Raw genomic sequence first — 23,394 nt, forward strand, 5'->3', positions numbered from 1 at the left:
AGATACTCGGTACTACTTATTTGAACCGAAAAAAAATTTCGCACCTACCTTACATTCCGTATTATCGTTGTGTATTTAATATTTAAAAAAATACTTAATAAAGAAAGCAGGTAATATTTTATTGTGGCACACGTTCATTATTATTTATGTATATTAGATCGATTAATAGCCATGAAACAATATGTTCTACTTTTATCGTCAATATTTACTCAAGTATTATATTATATTATAAATAAATGTGTTTAAATAGGATTTTTTTTAGTAGAGACGCATAATATATATGTTTAATTAATTATTTTAATTACAGATAGCAGTTTTACTGGACGTGAACAACCTTTCTAAAGTAAAAAACGGACATAATACTTAGAGTACAAGCTTATCTAATGGAAGAAATACGTAAAGACAAACTTTCCATACCCAAAAAGTATAGAAGATATTATTGTAAAACGTGTAACATATTTACTAACTCTGATAATCAATTGAACCAACATTTAGAGGGCGTACGACATCAGCAGAGGACATTAACATGTCGTACTTCTAGTAATAATGCTGGATATAATAGCTATGGATGCGATCAGACAGTATACATTCCCTTATTCATCATCGCTGTTGTAACAATGTTCATATTTTTCTACGCAATCATTATGTTTAGTAAGTGATTTATTGTATGTGTACTATAGTTATGTAATTATCATAAATAAAACATTAAATTGTAATTTAACGACTCCTCAAATTTCGCGCCATCATTTTAATTGGCGGAGAAGTCGTCCCCAAGCGTTCACGGCTTCTATGCGCACGAACGAACGCGCAGAACAATGAGGTAGCAGCCATTTTATGTCGGTGTTAAGAAAAACATAATTCGAATGGCCAATCTTAACGAAATTGTGTAATTAGTGATATAATTTATGTGATTCCGTACACACATCTATATTTAGGTGTTTCTTTACTTATGTGAGTAGAAACTAACTTTGGTATATATATGTAGCGATAGAATAACATAAACGCGAAGAAACTGAACATTTTGCATAAATAAGGAATAATAATAAATTATATCTGATTCCTTCCCCACATTATAAAAGGTCATTGTATTTGCAATAGCTACAGGTATTCCGTTCGTAAATAATCTCTTTTCGGCTGCAGTTTTCAACTAAAGGGTGTTATTGCAAAGTAGGTACATTCTGCAGATTTAGCATTTGTATAATATGACATAACTTTCACCAAAACGATAAATAGAGTATTGTAAACTAACATTGTTTACATTAGAGATATATTAGATAGTAAATTACTTGTATGATGACAACCGGCGTCGCGCAGCCTCGGCTCGTAAGTTGAGGACAAAATTCAATAACGAATTGGCCATTTTATTGATGGCCGGGGGGAGGCTGGGTGGAGACAGTCGGTGAGCTTCCGCCATTTAATAATTTCGCAAATTTAATATAAATCGTTTTGGTGTTTTTGTTTACATTTACGTGTGATTAGTAAGCGGTCAATACGTGTATATGTTGATAGTGCGTGTATATCACAAGAATGCGAGAGATAAGCGCGGTTTTACGCGTGTGTACATTATATCAAAAGTATTCATTTATGTATATGTACAATGTTAAAATAGATAATATTATAATGCATGACGACGGTTAATGATACCGCATACATATATCTATATACAAGATATTTCTGCCAATGGCCTGAGTAATATGCATATTATCATTATTTAAAAAAATATTTAAGCGCTGATTTCTTTATTTCATCAGTAGGTAACAAATTGGGTAAAATATATGACTTTTTAATTATCACTACATTTATTGTATATTAAGCCTATAAAAGCATGCCTTTTGAAATTTTAATTCGTAAGCTTACAAAAAGCTGTGATCGCTATTAGCTAGCCTAGCTTATGCCGCCCTTTGACCAACGAGATAAAAGCTATGTGGGTAGTGTGTAAATATTTATACATAGCAAGCGATTTTAAATCATAATTTTATGCTACTGAGTAGCAAATAAATTTCAGGTATTATTTTATTTACTTTAGGAATATACTTGAGTGTTGTGCATTTATTATGAGATTCCGTAAACAGGGTGTTGCAAAACGGGGGTATCAGAAATAAGTTATTAAAACTCGTGTGATGAATAACAAACTCAATATCAATAAAAAGTAAAAACACGTACATTTTATAGATACTTAATAATTATTTATTTATCTAATTTGATTTAAAAGAATTTAATATTTAACAATCGTATGATATCTGGTGATTTGAGATAAGTATTCTATTTTTATTGATACAAAATTAATATAACTTTTCTAACTGTACATACTAATAAGCTACATGCCCATGTCCCTCTTACCATGTTGATTTCACTATTATTAATACTCTCTTTCTGTAACACACGATATTTTGTACTGCCGTCATAAATAAAGACGAACACGATTTTTTTAATTAAAAATTGAGTTAAAAAATATTTTGCATCAGTAAAAAAGACAAAAATATTTCATTTTTCTATTGAAAGAAATTTTAGTACAACCGTCCTTTTTGTCTTATTGCGGCAGTACAGATAATGTTTAAGAGGTTAAATACTGACAAATTTCCTTTATACTGTATGGACGTATTCAAATAGCGTATCTAATGTTTTACCACTACCGGTTGGCTACTATAAACCTCATTTTCATTGGAAATATAGATTTTAATTTTGTATTGACTAAACTAGTAAAAATAATATACATTTTCGCATTCTGGATTAGGATTGATGGACATCACATCAATGGTCGTGTTTATATTTAGGCCCCCAATGGATGCAATAATAGCCAATATTACTAAATACAGTAACTACTGCGTGGAACAAATCTCTTGATGACTATTTCATTAATGAGACGAAATTTTAGACATCGACATATATTATGTATTATCATATAATTTTTATTTTACTTGAATTTGAAAGTTGCGACTTATGTATCAAAGATAATCTACTAAGGTAATTTGTGTCGGTAACCAGGACATAACCGCCTAGGTTACCCTAACAGTTGCGAATCTAGGTAATTTTCCCGCGAAAATAACCATTTGAGCCGCGACCGTCCAATCTTTCGGCACACGAGTTCGATAGTTTCAATTCATGAATTAACATTTTGCATGAGCGAAGAATGCGTTCATCGTTAAGAGACACGCTTCGTAGCCCATGTCAGAAAATAATATAAAATCGGAGGAACTTCGTGCTTCCCGCCCTTTTTGCTATCCTTTTTTACTGAAATAAAGTTTAACAGTACACATCATAATATGATCTTTTAATATCCGTGAAGGTAGTGGCATTAGTCCGGGCGACACCCGGGTCGTATAAATGAATCAATTAATGTTAACTGTCGTCCCATGACTAGTGTGAAATGGCTTAAATGATGGAAAAAAACAGTTGTAGGGATAGATACCTCTAATTTTCTATTGAGGCACCAACAGCTGGTGTCAGCCTTCATCGGGAATGATTCGGGTAGGTAACTTCGACTCACCTGTCCACTTAATGTGTCACTGATTCGTTGGGGTTTCGCGTTATTTTATTCTTGGGGACATCCCACGTTTGTTAATGGTGGCTACCATTTCATGCGCTTTCGTCAATTTTATGTTTTGTGCATAATTTGATGATAGCGAATGGCAAAATGTATCGCTAGGCGGTTTGCTGTAGGTAACAGCTGTTACAGCAATAGAATTTTTTTCAGCGGGAGCGTCCCTTAAAAGTGGTGTGTCGACATTGTTATGAAGAGGTTAAAGAACCTTGAATCTTAGGTAGGGGTTAGCATAGTATTAGGAAAGTTATAATGTAACCGAGGCTACGGTGGCGTAGTGTTTCGGACCCCGAATGTAGGTTTGTCAACGAACTACTTATATGTATGTAAATGTCCATGTTGTAAAAAAAAGTGTAATACGTGACTGAATATTTGCATATGTATTAACGCGGTTGATGTTAATTTTTTTATTCGTCGTGTTCTTTATAAAACGAAAAGTATTTTTTACATACATACATAACATCACGCATTTTATCCCCGAAGGGGTATGCAGAGGCGCAACTAGGGCACCCACTTTTCGCCAAGTATGTTCCGTCCCATGATGTGATAGGGGGCGAGCCTATCGCCATATCGGGCACAAATTCCAGACTCCGGGCTGATACTGAGCAGAAAAACCCAAATATCACTTTGCCCGACCCGGGATTCGAACCCAGGACCTCAGAGCGCTATTGTACCGAACATGCAATACAACTACGCCACCGAGGCAGTCTCTCAAAAAGTATTTTTTGAGGTGTAGAATATAAGTTAAGTTATCGCATAGCCAAAAAACTGTTACAATACCAGTAATAATCTTAAAATGTATTGCAACAGCGAGTTTCTGATAAGAATGTCAGAAAAGGAATGAGAAACTACCAATTTCAGCAATTATAAACCGCAGACAATAAAAGTAGACCTTCCCTCCTCCAGTAGCACTACTTATTTCTTGTCCGCGTTTAAGGAATGATGTAAATAAAACAAAGCACACTGTCGTTATTTTATTACTTCATTTGGTCAATTATGAAATTATGGTAGAAATTATGTCAACCCGTTTCTATGGAAGCCATATGCAAATTTTAAAAAATATAATTCATAAAAATTAAAAAATAACCGAGTAGTATTCACAAACCAAACAATGCTTAATAATTCATTTTGCATCTAAAAATCAACATACACTCGAAAACGTTTAAAAAATTGTCATACATTTGTTAAATACGTTAAATAATGATCATTTTCACGTTACAGAATAAAAACACGGAGCCGCGTTCTCAGTTTCATAATTTTGCCGGTAGGGGCGGTTGGGAAGTAATAAATTAAAGCGTACTAGTAACTAAAGTTCTTAAAACTGGTCAAATTACGCTACAGGGCACTAAGAATTGCTGTACGTATTAGGCTATGTCGATGTCGACGTTCTACGTAGATTTTTGATTTGGCGCCGTCGCTCTATAGTTGAACATAGCGTATGTAAACATGTAGAATGCAGGATAATATGGTGGGAATAATAATATGTTATTGCTATTTCTCGTAGTTCGCAATATAGCCATCCAAGCCCACCAATTATAAATTTTAATCTTCTATCTATACTTATAATAAATCTGTAGAGAGGTCAATTCTGTACATGAAATATATTTCCAAAATAACTATCAGGGGGTGATTAGGGATCGATACTGATGCCAAAAATGCAATTAGTAAAATTTTTGTCTGTCTGTCTGTCTGTATAACCGTTATAGAAACAAAAACTACTCGACGGATTTTAACGAAACTTGATACAATTATTTTTCATACTCCTGAGCTGGTTATAGTATACTTTTCATCACGCTACAATTAATAGGAGCAGAGCAGTGAAGGGAAATGAAGGGAGAAGTTACTCCATTTTTTAAGCTTTCGTCGCGTGTGCAACCTTAATGGTTAAAGCTACACAGAAATCATGTATGATGGAGATGTTCTCCTTAAAATTATATAAAAAAATATTCCACGACAGCATATGTCTATCTTTTATGGTTGACTCACAATAACACGTGTAACTCCCGATAGCTTAGCAGTTCGAAGCTTATAACACTCTCAGATTTATATTATATTTCCTTACTAAAATACGAAAGTTAATCTGTCTGTTACATCAAAACCACTGAACCGTGAGGAAGGACATAGGCTACTTTTTTTACGAAAAACGACGGAAACGCGGACGAAGTCGCGGACAACGGCTATGCTATACAAAATACCGCAATCGTCATAGGTTTGCCTATAATATTAGAGGAGTTCCTTCGATTTCACCAGGATCCCATCATCAGTCCCTGACCGGACAATCGGACCACCTGCATACCACCATACATTAAAAAAACATCCCGACAAATTGAGCACCTCCTCCATTTTTGAAGGCCGAAATCCACGCGGGCGAAGCTGCGGGCGGAAGCTAGTTTATAATAATAATTTATTGGATTTTGGCGGGTAAAATATTGTTTGCAACTAAGAAAGCATCTAGATGTATAAGTTTTTGTATAAATTTCCTCTTAAAAATCTATGTATTTTAAAATTCAGTTTTTGCTTATATGTATTTATTTTTTGTTATTCAGGTGGGTAGGGTTGAAAATGGGTGCAATGTATCAAGTCCGCCATTAGTTTCCCGGCACACTGGGGCGTGGGCGTCGGGGGTGTGGCGCGGGGCGTGGGTGTCCCCGTGCCACCCCCCGGCGACCTACTCGCCACTATATCCATGTTCGAACAACAGATCAAGGCTGAGCCCATGAGGTAAATATAAACAATAACAAACATTTACTACAAACCTCCATTTCATTCAATTTTTTGCACATGTGTTTTTTTATATATAAAATAATGTAAAATAGCCCATTTTATGCCACATTTACATGCCATTAGTTTGCAGTTATTCTAATTTATGCAGTTTATACACCAATCAACATACAAATTATGGTGTATCTTAATATTTATTACTTCCTTTAACATACCATTTACATTATTTTACGAAATGCTACATATTATACCTACTTGATAATTCAAAATTATTTATTATAATTAATGTTTTTTAAAAGCTTCACATAAATTCTGAACTTTACGTTAAATTTATTTTCACGAGCCTAATCATGATTTGCACAAAACATAAACCAACAGCACAGTAAATTGTTTGTATATTGCAGCTTTTACACATCCCATTCACATGTACACTCCGGTCCCCCAACAATAGTCCGATCGGATTCAAACCAAGGGATCATAAGCATGCATCACCAACAACACCAAGAAGACTCAAAGGACAGCCTTATAGTGCAACAACAAGTACAACACCAACAGGATCTTATGGAACAACACCAACAACAGGAATTGCAACAACAACAGGATGATGAGGTAATGATATGAATAACTCATTATTATCATTAGTGTTAAACCACAGCTAAATATGGGTTTTTAGGTTTTAGTTTAGCATGGCACAAATTGAAATCACTGGCCTATCTTATTCAATTACTTCAACTTACGCTTTACATTACTACCAACCAATACATTATACTTGCCACTACTTTTAACATAATATGTAATTACTTGCAATATATCTTTGCCATAAAGTTTACCATCATGTAAATAAGTGGTATGTAGATACATAGTAAAGAGATGAGAGATTGTGTCTGTTTAGAGAATTAGTTCCAACAAAAAATGCAAGCCATTGTGTTATACATTATTTGGGAACAATAATTTCCCTCCTAAACCCATAGAAAAGTTTTTCTGATCAATTCAGTGTTAAATTTTGGTTTATTTAATGACTGCTTGGACATGGGGATTACACAGGAGACCACCCGAAAAGAATGGGTACGCTTTTTATTTTCATAATAAAAATAAGTTTATAACATGAATTATAATACTGGAATCATGCTTTATCTATTAAACCTATCAATATCCTAAGATCCTATTCGTCCGTTTAATATAAAAATAAATGTTTCTTCAGCTGAGCTTCAAAGGAATGGACGATGAAGGCGTTGAAATGGAAATGGATAGCCGGCAATGTTCCCAGGTAATATTATTTCGTACTGTTTTTATATTAATACACGACTCGGCGAACGTAGTGTAGGACGCCCTCCAACTAGGTGGAGTGACGATCTGCGAAAGGTCGCTGGTAAGAACTGGATGCGACAGGCCGAAGACAGGGTAAAATGGCGCTTGTTGGAGGAGGCCTGTCCAGCAGTGGACAACGATATAGGCCGATGATGATAGGCGTGTTACCTGGGTTTCGGCGTCTTAAAACTTCTTACTTAGAAGAATTTCCTAATTGAATTAATACCAATTTCCAAAAACTTGTATTAAATTATGTAACATATTGTTTTCGTCATTAATTTGGCTTTTATATAATTTTTATGGTAGTGTTAAGAACTAGGTAAATAACAGTACTTATTACCGTGAATTAAAGGCATTTTTAATCTATTATACGAGCTGCGTATGAAATATTGAATGAAAAGTCTTATTATTCTAAAATTAGATTATACAGGGTGTTGCAAAATAGCGGTATCAAAACTATAGTTATTATCTACATGTGGTTGACTTAAAAATTATAATTGAAGGTGATTAAACATGTAAACTTAATACATCTGACCAGGTTTTACCTGCGATTGCGCCCTCGTTAATTAGTTGTTTCCGGGATAAAAAGTCACCTATAGCATTCAGGAATAATGTAGCTTCGTATCAGTGAAAAAAAAACTCGGCTTTATCGTTCCTGAGATTAGAGCGATCAAACAAATTCTTTAGCTTTATAATAATAGTATAGTGTCATTAAATTTATAAATTGCATAATATACAAATGTCATGTTATATGTAATCTGGTAAATATTTAAAAGTCTCTTTGCAAAAACGTATTAATTGATATCGTTTTCCGCAACACACGGTATAAGTGTAAACGACATTTTTTATTTCAAATTCTGATTTCCCCTATTATATATTTCAATAGGGCATGGGTGTGGACCTGGGTTCAGTACAAACCAAAATGGAAGTGTCAAACGGTGGCGGCCAATCGGCTCCACGATCTAAACCGCAGGCTTGTAAAGTGAGTATAGTTTTGGGGTCCATTTTAACTATCGGTGTTATGTAATGGTGTACGTAACAAAATAAAATAACGGACGTAGTACTATATTCTAAATACAATTATTATGCATTTACGTCGGTATTCTTTTAGATAGAAAAGAACTATAAAATATGTAATATTTATAGAAATATTTTTTTAGGTTTGTGGCAAAGTACTATCGTCCGCGTCATCCTATTACGTCCACATGAAACTTCATTCAGGAAATAAACCTTTCCAATGCACGGTAAGTATCCTGAAGCATGTATTAATGCAAGGAAATTAGTTTTTTATGTGAATTCACTAGTCACTTCTGTTAACCCTACACGGTATTGCGTGATCTTATATCATTTAGGGAAAATAATAAATTGTACATTACGAATTAGGTACATAGTATTTTACATAACGTTTGAGCAAATGCACAATCCACACCATTTTCCACAGATTATATATTATTTTATTATCATGTTTGATTTTAAAAATGTGATCCTTTCATATATATATTTTATCTATAAATAAAAGACTTTATAAGAATACTAGCGACCCGGCCCGGCTTCGCACGGGTGCAATGCTGACTATTTAATGGATGTTATTATTATACATATAAACCTTCCTCTTGAATCACTCTATATATTCAAAAAAACCGCATCAAAATCCGTTGCGTAGTTTTAAAGATTTAAGCACACATAGGGACAGAGAAAGCGACTTTGTTTTATACTATGTAGTGACAAGAACGATGGCGTGGTGTACTAATCATAAATGTGATTTAATCCACAGGTATGCGACGCGGCATTTTGTCGCAAACCGTACTTGGAAGTGCACATGCGCACGCACACAGGGGAGCGTCCCTTTCAATGCGATCTTTGCCTGAAGCGATTCACACAAAAATCCAGTCTCAATACGCACAAACGCGTCCACACAGGTGAGTCCTACTTCATGTTGTGTCACCGAGTTCAGTTAAACATAGTAACAGGCACATTACAATACAATTTTGTTAATTTTTTCCCAAAATCTGTCAGTGGAATTTTGTATAGTTATTTTTGACAGCTCAGTTTTAATTGGGGACATTTCACCCTATAGATTATTATCCTTAAATATTAAATATAAAATTGAGTTAATATTTTATCCTAAATTTACTTTTTGATTCAAAGATTTCATTCTATTACTTGTTGATTCACCAAGTGCAGAAATGATACAAGTAAACGGAGATTTATTAATTTCTTAATCCTGAAATATTTTGAATGTAATGTAATTTCCATATTTACTTTCCATTTATGAGTAATAAGAAAATGTGTTAAAATAAAACACATCGCAAATTATTCCTTTCGTTTACCCTTATTTTTATCATTTTAATCATTAGTTAGGCGCGACACAATTTATATAGGATGGAGGTTTAGGAAGGCGTTATATGGAAGTTACATTGTTAAGAGGATAAAGTCACAAAACAATAATGTTCAAAGAAATGATAATCCCATTTTGTTAGTACCATGAGGGGATTGTTAAATGATAAACGTTGTATTTGGATTCATAAATATTTAGTAATGTTGATTGACCTCCTCCTGTTTCCGCGATTCATTAAGTATATGAATATTTTTTTCGTTCTTTTTTTTGCTTATTAGTTTTTGGATAGTATTGAGTTTCTGAGCTTACATCAAGGATATCTGCGTCCACGTCATTTGTCTTTATTTTCTTCACTCCGTTATAAGAGCACAGATTAGCAAGACAGACGATGACGGCGTACTTTTATCCTTAATGTTTTTCTCAGATTCTCTAAAGCGTGTATTCTAATTTGACGCCCTGATATTTAGCCACATTTTCGCATATTGTATGTATTGTCGTATTATATTCTGATTTTTTTTAAATAGTGTATATTAAAGTTCTTTTTATATTTGTTTTTTATACATTATATTAACTTACTACGTATTATTTTTAAATCCAGGAGTACATTTTTTCAGTTTGCTATTTGTTATATTGTTCCCCTTCTACAAATATTATTTTGAAATAAAAAAGTACAATACTAAACTTATTTTGGTAGGTTAAACACTATTATGATGTTAATTTATTTGTATGATATATATTTGAGCTTGTTAATATATACTTCAAATGAACACGTGACCTCTGGACGGAGCTTATTACGAGTACCTATGCACTTACACGCGATAATCATTATAGTATGCAATTTATGTATACATACATAGCTAGCCGTTGGTTCGTACCGAACACCTACACAAGCGACACTGGTGCGACGCACCGCCGTCCGCCGCGCCGGTCGCGTCGGTCGCGTCCATGTAGTTGACAATACATATGCTTAACTTACAAATGTGAATAGTTTTTGAGTCGTGTCCAAATGATAAAGTCGATTCACAATAAAGATCAGGGCGTGAGGAAGGCTTCAATGATGTAAGGTAAACAGGGGGAGGTAAAGAATCCGCAATCGACGCCGCGACGCGCTCCGCTACCGCGGAGTGTCAGCGCGGCTCGGTTGTGCGTTCTTCTGTGTAGTTGCAAAGTATGAGCTTTAGAGAGAGCGTTGTTGGAATGTGGCAATGTGGCGTGGGTTTTAGATGAGCACATGCGCGCGTTGTTGGTGAAGGACCGGCCCTACAAGTGTGAGCTCTGTCAGATGCGGTTCACGCAGAGCTCCAGCCTCAACCGACACAAGAAAATACATACGGGTGGGTTTATCTGTTTGACGACGCCCGTGCCGACTCGCATTTATGTCTGTATGAACTATGAACGTTACTCAGTACTCACTCCCCCGGCCTCCGCGTCCCTCTTGTCGACTTGACTTCCTCCCGTAAACGCTCAGCTGTAACAATAATTTTGACGTGTGCGATGGTTTCGTTCAGAGGAACACAAGCGTGCGCTGCTGGCTAAGGACCGTCCCTACCAGTGCGGCATCTGCCTTGTGAGATTCACCCAGAAATCGAGTTTGGGCCGGCACGGAAAAATACACACCGGTGGGTTCTTACCTATACCTACAGCCAACTTGTGCGTGACGGATCTCCTTGACGCAGATCGGCACTAATACTTGTCGTAGTCGTTAGCCTACCTCCCCCTGAATGTGTGTGAATGGTATACTCGTAACATTAACAATAGGCATTAATGAAATAAATAATTTGTTTGAGCGGGTGCTGAGTTGCTATATCGAAACTCGTATAAATTATAGAGGAGCACAGACGAGCCCTGTTAGAGAAAGTGCGGCCGTACCAGTGCCACATCTGTTTTATGCGCTTCACTCAGAAGTCCAGCCTGGGACGTCATGGGAAAATACATACTGGTAGGCATTTCCCCTAAAATCCTTATGTAGAACATGAATTAATTATTTAACGTTAGCACACGTAGGCACTATCATCATTGGCAGTGCATCGAGCGGGAGCGTTGTTGTAGCTGAATTTTGTTGGTATTTCTAGAGGAGCACATCCAATCGCTGATCAACAAAGTGCGCCCCTATCAATGTGACATCTGTGACAAGCGGTTCACGCAGAAGTCCAGCCTTGGCACTCATAAACGTATACACACCGGTGGGTCCCTTGATATTTCCTTTTATTTTCACCCGGTTTCAAAGCCGCAATCTCAAATACGCCGCCTTTGTTACGTTTTGTCATTGCGACTTTGACACCTACTTTTTGTGAATAGTTTAAGGGCTCCCATAGCGTTGTTTTATTTTGTGTTCGTTTAATGTTTACAGACGGCACGTCAGCATTTGGGAATGAGTTATTGTTTTTTATTATTAGTTTGAATGGCTAGTACAATAAATAGTTAATAGGTAGACACGCTCAAAAACTATTCACAAACAGTTGAAGCATGTGTACGTTGTGAGGATTTTTCGTTCAGTTATAGTAGGAGACAAGTGTCTGATGGACAAATAAAATTGTTTTAAAATTCCCTCATGGTAGTGCACACAATATTTACGTACTATATAAATTGGTATGCGGTTGCGACAAGTGGTAGAATTATTTGTCCATCGTGGTTTTGTTTTGTTTCTCTGTCCCCTCGTGTCCGTGTGTTGGCGGCGCAGGGGAGCGGCCGTTCCAGTGCACCGTCTGCCTCAAGTCCTTCACGCAGAAGTGCGCGCTCAATTTGCACGAAAAGATACATACGGGTTAGTAGCCCACATATTTTATATTCCGTAACAATATCTTGCGGTACGTTATTAGCGAAAACTGGACACTCGATACGCAGTCACATATCTCATCTAGCGTCATGCTTTTCTCCTATTTTTCCGTTGCCCGCCTGACCCGTCGTGTACATCTTCCCATCATCGACAGCTTCCGTATCGTTGCTTCCGACTAACATTTCAATTCTGTAACCCATTCAAAAGCGCGCTTCAAATACTTCTGCATTCGCCGGTTATCTTTCGTCTTTTACATTAAATCAAACCGCAGATCATTTGCTCCCTCACTCCTCCCCCATCTCCTCACTCCGCGAGTTTCGGTGATTTTAGCGTGTCATTTAAATCATTTCTTCATGAATATTAATTCTATCACAAAAGCGGTAATGCAATCGCTGCAATGACGCACCTCAGGCACCGCAGCGTCATGTTAGACGCGTATTTTCAAAATTGGGGTGGGATCGGTGTTCGCGCACAATCGGTTAATCGGCTGTATCGGCACCGGGCGGGCGGCCGAGCGTCGGCGACGTGCGTTACTCGCTTTTGTGTGTGCACTGGGCGCAGTGCAAGGGCGCCCTTTCGCGTGCGGGCTCTGTCCCGCGGCCTTCGCACGCCGCCCCTACCTGGACATTCACATGCGCACGCATACAGGCGAGCGGCCCTATCAGTGCGACGCGTGTCTCAAGCGCTTCACACAGAAGTCCAGCCTCAATATACATAAGAGGACGCACACAGGTGGGTGACAGCCGCGAGCCGGACTGGCCGGCCGCCCGCCCCTTCCGTTCGCACTCCGCCTCTCCTCCGAATCTCTCCTCTCGTGCCACACCGCTAGACGAAAGATTTGGAGCAGGAGTCTGCGGCGAGCGGCGACCGGTCCGCGCCGCGACCTCCGTAGTGCGAGGGCGGTTAGCGTCCTTGCGACCTCGCCGCCGCTATAATGTATGTGTTGGGCACCAGTCCAGGGCAGACCGTTCCAGTGCCTGTCGTGCCCCGCCGCCTTCACCTGCAAGCAATACTTGGAGATTCACACGCGCACCCACACCGGCGAGCGACCCTATCAGTGCGACATCTGTCTCAAGCGCTTCACTCAAAAATCCAGTCTCAACATACACAAGCGGACGCACTCAGGTATGTGGGCGCGAGGGAAGGATGAGCGAGATATGTGGGCTACTAGCTTGTGTGTGCGTGGGTGGTGTGGGTGTGTGGGGAGTGCGGGGGAGTGTGGCGGCGTGTGCGCGGGCGCGCCGCCCCGCCCCACCTGACCAGCGCGCTCGTCCACAGTGCAGGGGCGGCCCTTCCAGTGCCTGCAGTGCCCCGCCGCCTTCACGTGCAAGCAGTACCTCGAGATCCACAACCGCACGCACACCGGCGAGCGGCCCTACCAATGTGACGTCTGCCTCAAGAGATTCGCGCAAAAGTCGACACTCAACATACACAAAAGAACGCACACAGGTCAGTACCGGCCGCGTGCCGCGCTCGCTGTTGTGAATTTTAATTTTAATGTAATAGTCTATTTGTAGTCCCTTGGTGTACATACATATTGCTGTATTTTAATTTGGAAGTTGTCGGTGCCACAAGGACAGTATTGAATGAGAGGTCCGTGAGTAGTGAGTGCACACTACACATAGGGCGCAGCGCGGCGCTGCTTGTGTCATGTGTGTTGTTTACTGTGCTATGTCATAATCATAATGAAAGTATGTAAACTAACATGTGCGCCGGTGATCAGTGCAAGGTCGCCCGTACCAATGCATGGAGTGTCCGGCGGCGTTCACATGCAAGCCGTACCTGGAGATACACATGCGCACGCACACCGGCGAACGTCCGTTCGAGTGCGATGTCTGTTACAAACGCTTCTCGCAGAAATCCACGCTCAACATTCACAAACGCATTCATACCGGTATGGACATATAACCACGCGACCTATATACATTTATTACCCTATTGTGATAACTATCTATTAAAACACAAACATTACATTAGGGGCTTCTATACTTAAATGCGAAGGGCATTTGGATGCGAAAAACACATGATGTGGTTTGTTTTCAAATGTCTTTCATTTGTGATTGCTTGTATCGGTGACTAATTCACATAATTTAATCGTTCGCTTATAAATCATTCTGTTCATGGGTTTGTTGGTCCTTTTCATCATTGTGTGTGAATGTGTTCACCGTGAACGGTAGATGTGGTTACGAAGGCGGCAAATTGCTATGAAAAGGTACAAATTTTCATTCTGAACTTAATGATGTGGCACCGGCAATTTATTGTTCTTTATGATTTTATCATTCGCTACATCATCGTTTAAGTTTCGCCATTTTAATTATTTATTATTATTTCCTGGCTTACATTCATTAATTTCAGATTTCGCCGTACTGTCTAATCGCATCTTGCCGTCTTTCTAACATAATTTTGCATCCACTGTCGCTTTTCGTTCATTACTTTCTAGTTCTTTCATTGGAACCATTGCTTCTATTGTATTTAGTTTATATGTTACAAATACGGCAAATATGATGGTATGATAATGATTAATTACGATTTTGTTATTGCAGGAGAACGTCCATACGCATGTGATATTTGTCAGAAACGCTTTGCTGTGAAGAGCTATGTAACAGCTCACAGGTTAGTGAATCATTTCATTTTTCAAACTAACATTATTATTTTCTGTTTTCAAGGTTCTATTAAATATTTAATTTTTACTATAGATAAATTCTATTATATTTAAAATTTTAGTTATGATGTTTATTGTTTACTGTTTTTGTAATGTACAGTCAGTCACAAAAGTAGCTTAATAAATTTAATACTTCAAAACGTTTCTATAAATTCACTTCAATCGAAATATAATTTTTCTTTATCTAAAATTATAAGAAAAATCGTGTGTACGGTGATAAAGGCGATTTGAAGTGTTGAACCAGTCGAGGTATTGTCGCGGCTGTGTGTAGCCTTGGTGTAGTGTACCCGTGGTGTAGTGTACCCGTGGTGCAGTGTACCCGTGGTGCAGTGTACCCGTGGTGCAGTGTACCCGTGGTGCAGTGTACCCGTGGTGCAGTGTACCCGTGGTGCAGTGTACCCGTGGTGCAGTGTACCCGTGGTGCAGTGTACCCGTGGTGCAGTGTACCCGTGGAGCAGTGTACCCGTGGTGCAGTGTGCCCGTGGTGCAGTGCAGTGTTGTTGTGCAGATGGTCGCACGTGGCGGACAAGCCGCTGAACTGCGACCGGTGCTCGATGACGTTCACGTCGAAGTCCCAGTTCGCGCTGCACATCCGCACGCACTCCGCCGGCTCCTGCTACGAGTGCAGCGTCTGCGGCCGCAGCTTCGTTAGGGATAGCTATTTAATAAGGTAACTGTATCCAAATATTATCTATACTATTATATAAAGCTGAAGAGTTTGTTTGTTTGTTTGTTTGAACGCGCTAATCTCAGGAACTACCGGTCCAAACTGAAAAATTCTTTTTGCGTTGGATAGCCCTTTGTTCGTGGAGTGCTATAGGCTATATATCATCACGCTATACCCAATAGGAGCGGGGCAGTAATGGCTAATCTCAGGAACTACCGGTCCAAACTGAAAAATTATTTTTGCGTTGGATAGCCCTTTGTTCGTGGAGAGCTATAGGCTATATATCATCACGCTATATTCAATAGGAGCGGAGCAGTAATGGCTAATCTCAGAAACTACCGATTCGAACTGAAAAAATATTTTTGTGTTGAATAGTCCTTTGTTTGTGGAGTGCTCAAAGTTATATATCATCACGCTATGACCAATAGGAGCCAAGCAGTAATGGCTAATCTCAGGAACTACCGGTTTCAACTGAAAAAATCGTTTTGTGTTGGATAGCCCTTTATTTGTGTACCGCTATAAGCTATATATCATCACGCTATGACCAATAGGAGCGGAGCAGTAATGAAACATGTTGCAAAAACGGGGAAAATTATGAGTTTTGAGAGCTTCCGTTGCCTGCGCTGCGTAAACGGTTAAAGTTATGCAACAATGATGTATGACGGGATTGTTCCACTTAAAAAGTTCTAAAAAACATATTATAAAACAAAGTCCCCCGCTGCATCTGTCTGCCTGAACGTGTTAAACTCAAAAACTACCCAACGTATTAAGATGAAATTTGTTATGGAGACAGTCTGAGACCCTGGGAAGAACATAGGCTCCCGGGAAACTACTACTTTTATAACGGAAAACTTTAGTCTGAAAAACTTTATAACGCGGGCGGAGCCGCGGGCAAAAGCTAGTAAACTATATATCTACGGTTGATGTCTCGGGTTCCATCCCTGGATAGAATAGTGATAATAGGTTGGTCTGCTAATATTAGCCTGGAGCATGGCTAAATGGTAATAGCCTCATTACGTGGTACCTAATATATCGTTGCTAAAATCTGGTACTCATGCACATCTGTCTACCCTCCAAAAGGAACAATGCGGGTTGGTGTATTTGTGTATCTACTTAAAAAGCGGGTTTATATCTTTTTACTTTTTATTGTTTCGTTCTCTGAATGGTGTTGCAATAAAGGCTATTTTGTTTAGACACCACAACCGCGTCCACCGCGAGAATCACAGCAACGTGTCCGCGAACAGCATCGGCACCCTTAACAGCGTCGCGACCAACACGAACAATTCCAATAGTAACTATGACTCGCCGGGCGTTTGTGACTTAAGGTGATTACTTCAATTTAAACTTTACTATATTAGACATAAGAAAATCGTAGATTTTCCATGTTAGTACTACAAATATTTTTGAAAAAAAAATTGCAAATAAACGTGAGAAATATTATATTATAAATATAATGATCATGTAATGCAAAGGAATAATCGTATACGGTTTTTATGTTATAAGTATAATATAATAATAATTTTCTACAATTTTTTTTATGATGATGGTAACTGTAAATTCGTATATTTTGACAGCTTTGTGCCAATGGTGAATCGTTACATGACATCGCAAGGTACCCAAGTGTCCATGCAAGACACTCAGAGCAAAATGTCAGCGATGTCGCCGCAATCCATTGCGTCTATATGTAAGTACAAACTACGTTGATAATTAACAATCATTTCCAGATCATTCTTTGTTCTTCATGAATCATTGTTGATGTAATGCCAGCATTATAAAAAGGTTTAAATGTGTTTTTCGAATCAAAGTTGGCCTCAAAGAGTTGATTCAAAGATTTTTTTTGTAATAAGTATCGGACTAGAGAATTTGTTATATTTTATTCATATTTATTAGTCTATACGCAGACAGGCACATCATTATCATTCTGTAAAACTATGTCTGTACTTAATTTTTTTTTGCTCTTTTTTAACACAATTTTAACTATAGTTATTATATTTCAGCATCGCCTCCCCCTTCACACACCCCCACGCCCCAACCCCAGATGTCGGGTCAGATGCATCTCGCAGACTGATCATGAAAATAGGTACGTTATAATTCATACAACTTATAGACAGATCAGTAAAATAAACATCTTCATTTTGTGATAAAATATGTAACGAATTTTTCTACTGACAATTCTAAAACGATAATCACCTCGTTACATTTTTTTATGTCTGTAAAACAAACTTAACCCTTTGTAGTGTCGTTTAGTGAACAAAAATAATTATTGCTAGGGACACAAAAGTATAGAGGCGGTTTGAAGTATTGAATTCGTTAAAATATTGACGTGGGTTACTGTAGATGGTTATGAATTGTTCCAGCTGTCGGTTGACTATCGCGCGGCCAGAGTGCAATATTTAAAATTTGGCAGCCAGCAACAGGAGCAGCTATCAGACAGAGAGAAGGCCAACTATACCATTCCTTCTCTAGGATCGTCAGCATGGACTCATGCAAATATATTCTGTTTACGTCGAGTTATTTAGTTGTATCCATCGTTGATTTCGTCGCCCGTGACGTGTGTACGAGTAACAACAGTATACTGTGGTTTGACATTATTAACACATTACTAAACTAAACACAGCGCTTTGTAACTCCATGATGGATTTTAATACGTGGTGGAGGGCGACGGGTGTGCTCTCGTTGATCTATTCAGATTCGTAATCGCGTAATATATTTTTTGTAGTGCTGTACTAAAAATATTATTGGATCTTACAAAGAGTACGCAGATACTATTTACGATATGAATGGACAGAAATTTTATTAGCCTGTATTACTTTAATTAAAATAGGTCGTCATCAGTGCAATAATAATACCTAAATGATTTAAATTGTTTTAAACAATATCATTTAAAAGAATATTTTAAATAATGTTATTATATGTACTTATTTATTTAAAGTTTTATTTACATCAAATTATATTTTCCTATTACAGATTTATTCGAGCATTTGTGTGTAACACAAAAATAAAAAACAAAAAAAAAAACTGGAATGCTAAACTAAAAAAATAAATTATGATTTATATTTTCGGACATAGTGATGATATAAATAACGTTTTATTTAGTACGAGCACTGTGACCCGTCGCCGAGGCTGTGTTTAGGGTGGCGTGTGACACGTGGAGGAGAGCATGGAGTCGGTTTGGTTGCGCTTGTGGAATCCCTCGACAACACCAGGTGGACATCACGATACAGACGAGAACGCAGAGTAGTCACGTAGCGGTACCGCCTATCATGTGTGCATTGTGATTTTTACCCACGCTGTGATTTATCTATACCATCACTTCACCCTGTGGTGGCGTTCATAAATCATTAGGTACTTTAAAGTCTCATCATTTAGAATGTAGGCCTAAAATTTTTGATCTCATATTCTAATTTGCTTAGTGATAAATTTTGGAATCGTGAATGGTTAGTCTTCAAATGAAATTCTAAATTGTAACGTTCGCCATTCGCTTATTATTGTCATACCCATTTTCATTAGGCGTAGTGAAATGTAACAATATCTTATTGCGATGCTTTAACTTAGAATGTGTCAGTGTATATGGAAGTTCAGTAATTTTATACAACTGTTACCGACGGGAGGTAAATGTATTTTAATCGCTGTGAAATTTAAAGGACTCTAGATGATATTCCTCAAGATTAATCTGTAAGAATTCTTTAAATAAAGATTCAGGTTCATATAAAATAATAATAATATTGATAAGTACAAAATAATACCATAAACTAGCAGAGTCCTGAGAGGCAATACTGAAAGCTTCACAAAAATGAATAACTTTAATATGATGTTTATTGGAGAAATCCAGAGAAGTGCCTGTTGCAACATAAAATTGGCAATATTTTTGAATCGTATTACGTTGAGAGTAATATTATGTTCAGTGTTGGATGTGCGTGTTGTCCGGACGCGCCACTGGCGGCGCCACTGTGCCGCGCACAGAGCCTATCATTTGTGAAGCTTCTTACTAACTTTGTGTGCCTTCTAGCGGATAGCGACATTAGGCAATATCAATCATAATACCATCAAATATCACCATTTATTTTCTCATACATGTGAAATGAATTCGTGTTACGGCTCCTACATGCAGACTATGCCGCCGGGCATGCCGCAGTACAGCGGCGTGGCGGCGGCACATTCCTCCGGCGGCCGCACTGTACAAACTAAAAGCGGCCGCGGCATAAACACCATGTGTGTAGGAACCCTTAGAGGTAGTGACGTAAATGATAGTTTACAGCATTACATTGTTTACCGTATAGGAGATATCGTCGTATCTATTTAGTGAACGTATTTTGGCAGAACCATTATTTCCATTAGTATTTTTGGAGTAACGATAATTACGATAATGAATAGTATATAGAGCAGTAGTCTTCCAATACCTTGAGACAGTTCTTTGCACTGGAGTGCAGCTAAAGTGTCCGCTGCGGGGGTTCCTTATGGTTTGCCATTATTGATATCAAAGATAGATTGGTGCCATTTCTATGTAAATGAAGCGGTAGAGTAAGTTTAGTTAAGTCTGCAGACTGCAGGTCAGGGTAGAACTGGAAATAAAATATTGTAAGAGAAGCTAATACTATATTCTCGTAAGTGTATTTAACTGACGTGTATACCTTTGTATTGTTTGTGTTCCTCTGCTGTGTTATTGTTTACTGTAGGTACATTATTTTATTTCCATACCGTACGAGTATGTGTCCATGTGCTGGGTCAGATTTGTAAATATTGGTAGGATTTATTTATTCAAATTTTTGGAGGCAAAGCAAAATTGTAGATGAGGATTTATGATTTGTAGAACCGTCTCATTCTACAGTCTGAATCGGATTTCGTACTGAGAACGTTATTTGAACTAATGTTAGCGTTAGCGCAAACTATTATTTGGGTACTATTGATTATTGAAGATCAAAATTTCTTGTAGATGTACATAAGTATACATATAATAATATAATATACATATGAATGTTGTTTGATAGTCCTCAATATTTTTTTATATTTTGATAGTTCTGTATTTAAAAAAAAATCACGAAAAATAGGCCAATATCTCATTATCATTTTAATAAATAATATGTACACTGTATGTTAAGGTAAAATAATATTACGGATGCATTTAGTTGCCCAGAAATTTTACATAAATGTAACGATCTAAAATTATCCGCGTTTTAAATTCTTAATCATTTAGTAAGTTTCTTACCAAGCCATTGATAACAGTATTATTTAGACAAACTAGAACTTGGGTTTAAAGATAGTATAAATCTAACAGCTACCATTATATAAAATGATCACCATTGAAATTTTTAATCCATAGTTATGAATACTTTGTATGTAATTGCATTGGCCCGCGACGAATGAACCGCGCCGCCTACCAATGTACATTACCTTATATACTTAATTCTTATCCATAGATATTATGAATGGAAATAGAAACACCAACATAGTGAACTAGGTAGATTTAACTATGTATACACTATCTCATTCCCTTCAATAACTTTGTTGGGGCGATTGTTTCTTTTTGATTCTAGATTAATATATTTTGTTGTTACATGCTTCCTCTCTGTATAATTATTGTTTTCTATTATTACTCATGATCTTTATGTTATTCGCCCCGGCCGAGTCAATGAAGGCACCGAGAATATTATAATGATTGTCCTCGTCTTCTTGCGAATTGTACAACGAATTGTCGATACCAATAATTGCAGTGTAATCAATTTATTTACGCTCGAGTGATGTTCGTAGGACATTCGCTATACAAATGGCAATGAGACGAGGACACTACACGTACAATATAAGACAGTGAAGAGTCACAAGTTGCGAATTTATAATCCGCTGGAGCTATCTATTGGGTGGATGATTTGTGTATTTTCACTGATCTAACTATTTTACATACCGATGTTAGTTTAATATATTATAGAGAGTAAATACTGAGCCATTTGAATTTACGTAATCGAGCAGTATGAGTTTGTTTTTTATGTCTGTTATCCCATTTGTTTTCGAACCGTAGAAAAGACTGAGGAATTCACAACGTTAAAAGAATACTCACGAAATTATTGGCAGCGTTATGTATTATGTTTGTTGATCTTTTTATTGTTTAACATCAGATCGGTTGTGGTGATGGACCAACCAATGTTTGTAAGCTCTATTTTTGGTTAAGAAATCGTACATATCCTTACCCCGTGAACGTTATTGTATACTTTGTTGTCGAGACGTGGAGACTAGTCCAGGAGGCCGCGGCGATGGCTGCAGCCGCCGACCAGTTATACTGAACTTGATCGTGGTAGTTTAAACAAAATAACAGTGAGCCTTGTGTAATCATATTCTCTAAGGTACATAAATATTTAGTTCTATTGTATGGTTAGATTTACGCGATCTTCCGCTTTGCCAACATATTGCGTTGCTTACATTATAATCATACAAGAGTACAGCCTAAGGATTTTAACTTTTTTTATATACTGAGAGCTATTTCTAAGTCACTGGTTTTATACTATTTATAATTATACGCTAATCAAGCTAAATTTAACGGCTATAAGCCACCACTACACTTTTGGAGTAATTTACATGATTTTAATTGCAATTTATTAATAACGTCTGTGAGCAAACATCATGGCATGATAATTTATATCATTCAGTACGCGGTCATTTAGTTATAGCTCTTCAGAGTTTTGATGACCAATATTTTTAATTGCAACTGTTTCTTTATTGTTAAAATTTTTAGGCTAGTTTATATTTGAAATAAGTTAGATTTGTTAATTATTGTGGTGTATTGAATTGCACGTGAATATAGCTCTCACAGCCTCCTTTACATATATAGTTATTTTTTTTATAGTCTGAAGTGAATGTGATAAATTTTTATTATTATAATTATTATTGGTTTGTTTAATAACTAAAAGTGGTTCATATTGTTTATTGTTAATACTTTAAGTATATTCTCGGCAGCCGGCGTGGGCCGTAGAGAGGGCTGTAAGAGCATTTATGTAGTCAGCATTATGTATATGCTTTAATGTGATTTTTTAAATGTACTCTTTATTATAGTCTCATCAATCAATATTATAATTAGCGAACTAACAAAAACATTTAATTTTTTTCAGTTCATAGTGATTTATAATGAGATCAAAATAATAAATACAGAGTTTATATTTTAATTTTATGAAAAGTATACACTGTAAAATTATTCTTTAGTGCTCATTTTGCAGAGCTCTAATAAAAAAGAAACTATATGAATGCAAAATAACAAGTCACGATTCTTTTAGAAGTCGCCATGTAGTGGAGAAAAATAAACGTGCCATGATATTTGTGGCTAGTTATTAGTTTAATTTCAAAATCCCTTCCACTATCCCTAGTTACATTAAGTCATTTATTTTAATAGGACATA

General features: G+C 37.2%; 1 protein-coding gene across 24 annotated transcripts; it reads left to right on the top strand.

Moving 5' to 3' along the window:
* Positions 1–20: 20 nt before the first annotated feature.
* On the top strand, positions 21–23,322 carry LOC115455881 (zinc finger protein 2 homolog). 24 transcript variants are annotated; one of them, XM_030184646.2, is made up of 23 exons: positions 21–110; positions 308–651; positions 6,088–6,262; positions 6,667–6,871; positions 7,464–7,529; positions 8,457–8,552; positions 8,731–8,814; positions 9,345–9,489; positions 11,132–11,242; positions 11,417–11,527; positions 11,737–11,847; positions 11,981–12,091; positions 12,589–12,672; positions 13,333–13,416; positions 13,639–13,809; positions 13,963–14,133; positions 14,408–14,578; positions 15,228–15,297; positions 15,855–16,016; positions 17,207–17,338; positions 17,588–17,697; positions 18,011–18,093; positions 18,371–23,322. In XM_030184646.2, the coding sequence occupies exons 3-22, from the start codon at positions 6,228–6,230 to the stop codon at positions 18,079–18,081; spliced, it is 2,301 nt and encodes a 766-aa protein (XP_030040506.1). In that variant the 5' UTR covers positions 21–110; positions 308–651; positions 6,088–6,227; the 3' UTR covers positions 18,082–18,093; positions 18,371–23,322. The 24 variants fall into 24 exon arrangements, with proteins under 24 accessions (XP_030040506.1, XP_030040508.1, XP_030040505.1 ...); XM_030184648.2 differs by lacking the exon at positions 21–110 and adding an exon at positions 142–213; XM_030184645.2 differs by lacking the exons at positions 21–110; positions 308–651 and adding an exon at positions 776–951.
* Positions 23,323–23,394: the final 72 nt, after the last annotated feature.

The sequence above is a fragment of the Manduca sexta genome, chromosome 10 (genome assembly GCF_014839805.1).
Source record: "Manduca sexta isolate Smith_Timp_Sample1 chromosome 10, JHU_Msex_v1.0, whole genome shotgun sequence".
In the NCBI taxonomy this organism is placed as follows: domain Eukaryota; kingdom Metazoa; phylum Arthropoda; class Insecta; order Lepidoptera; family Sphingidae; genus Manduca; species Manduca sexta.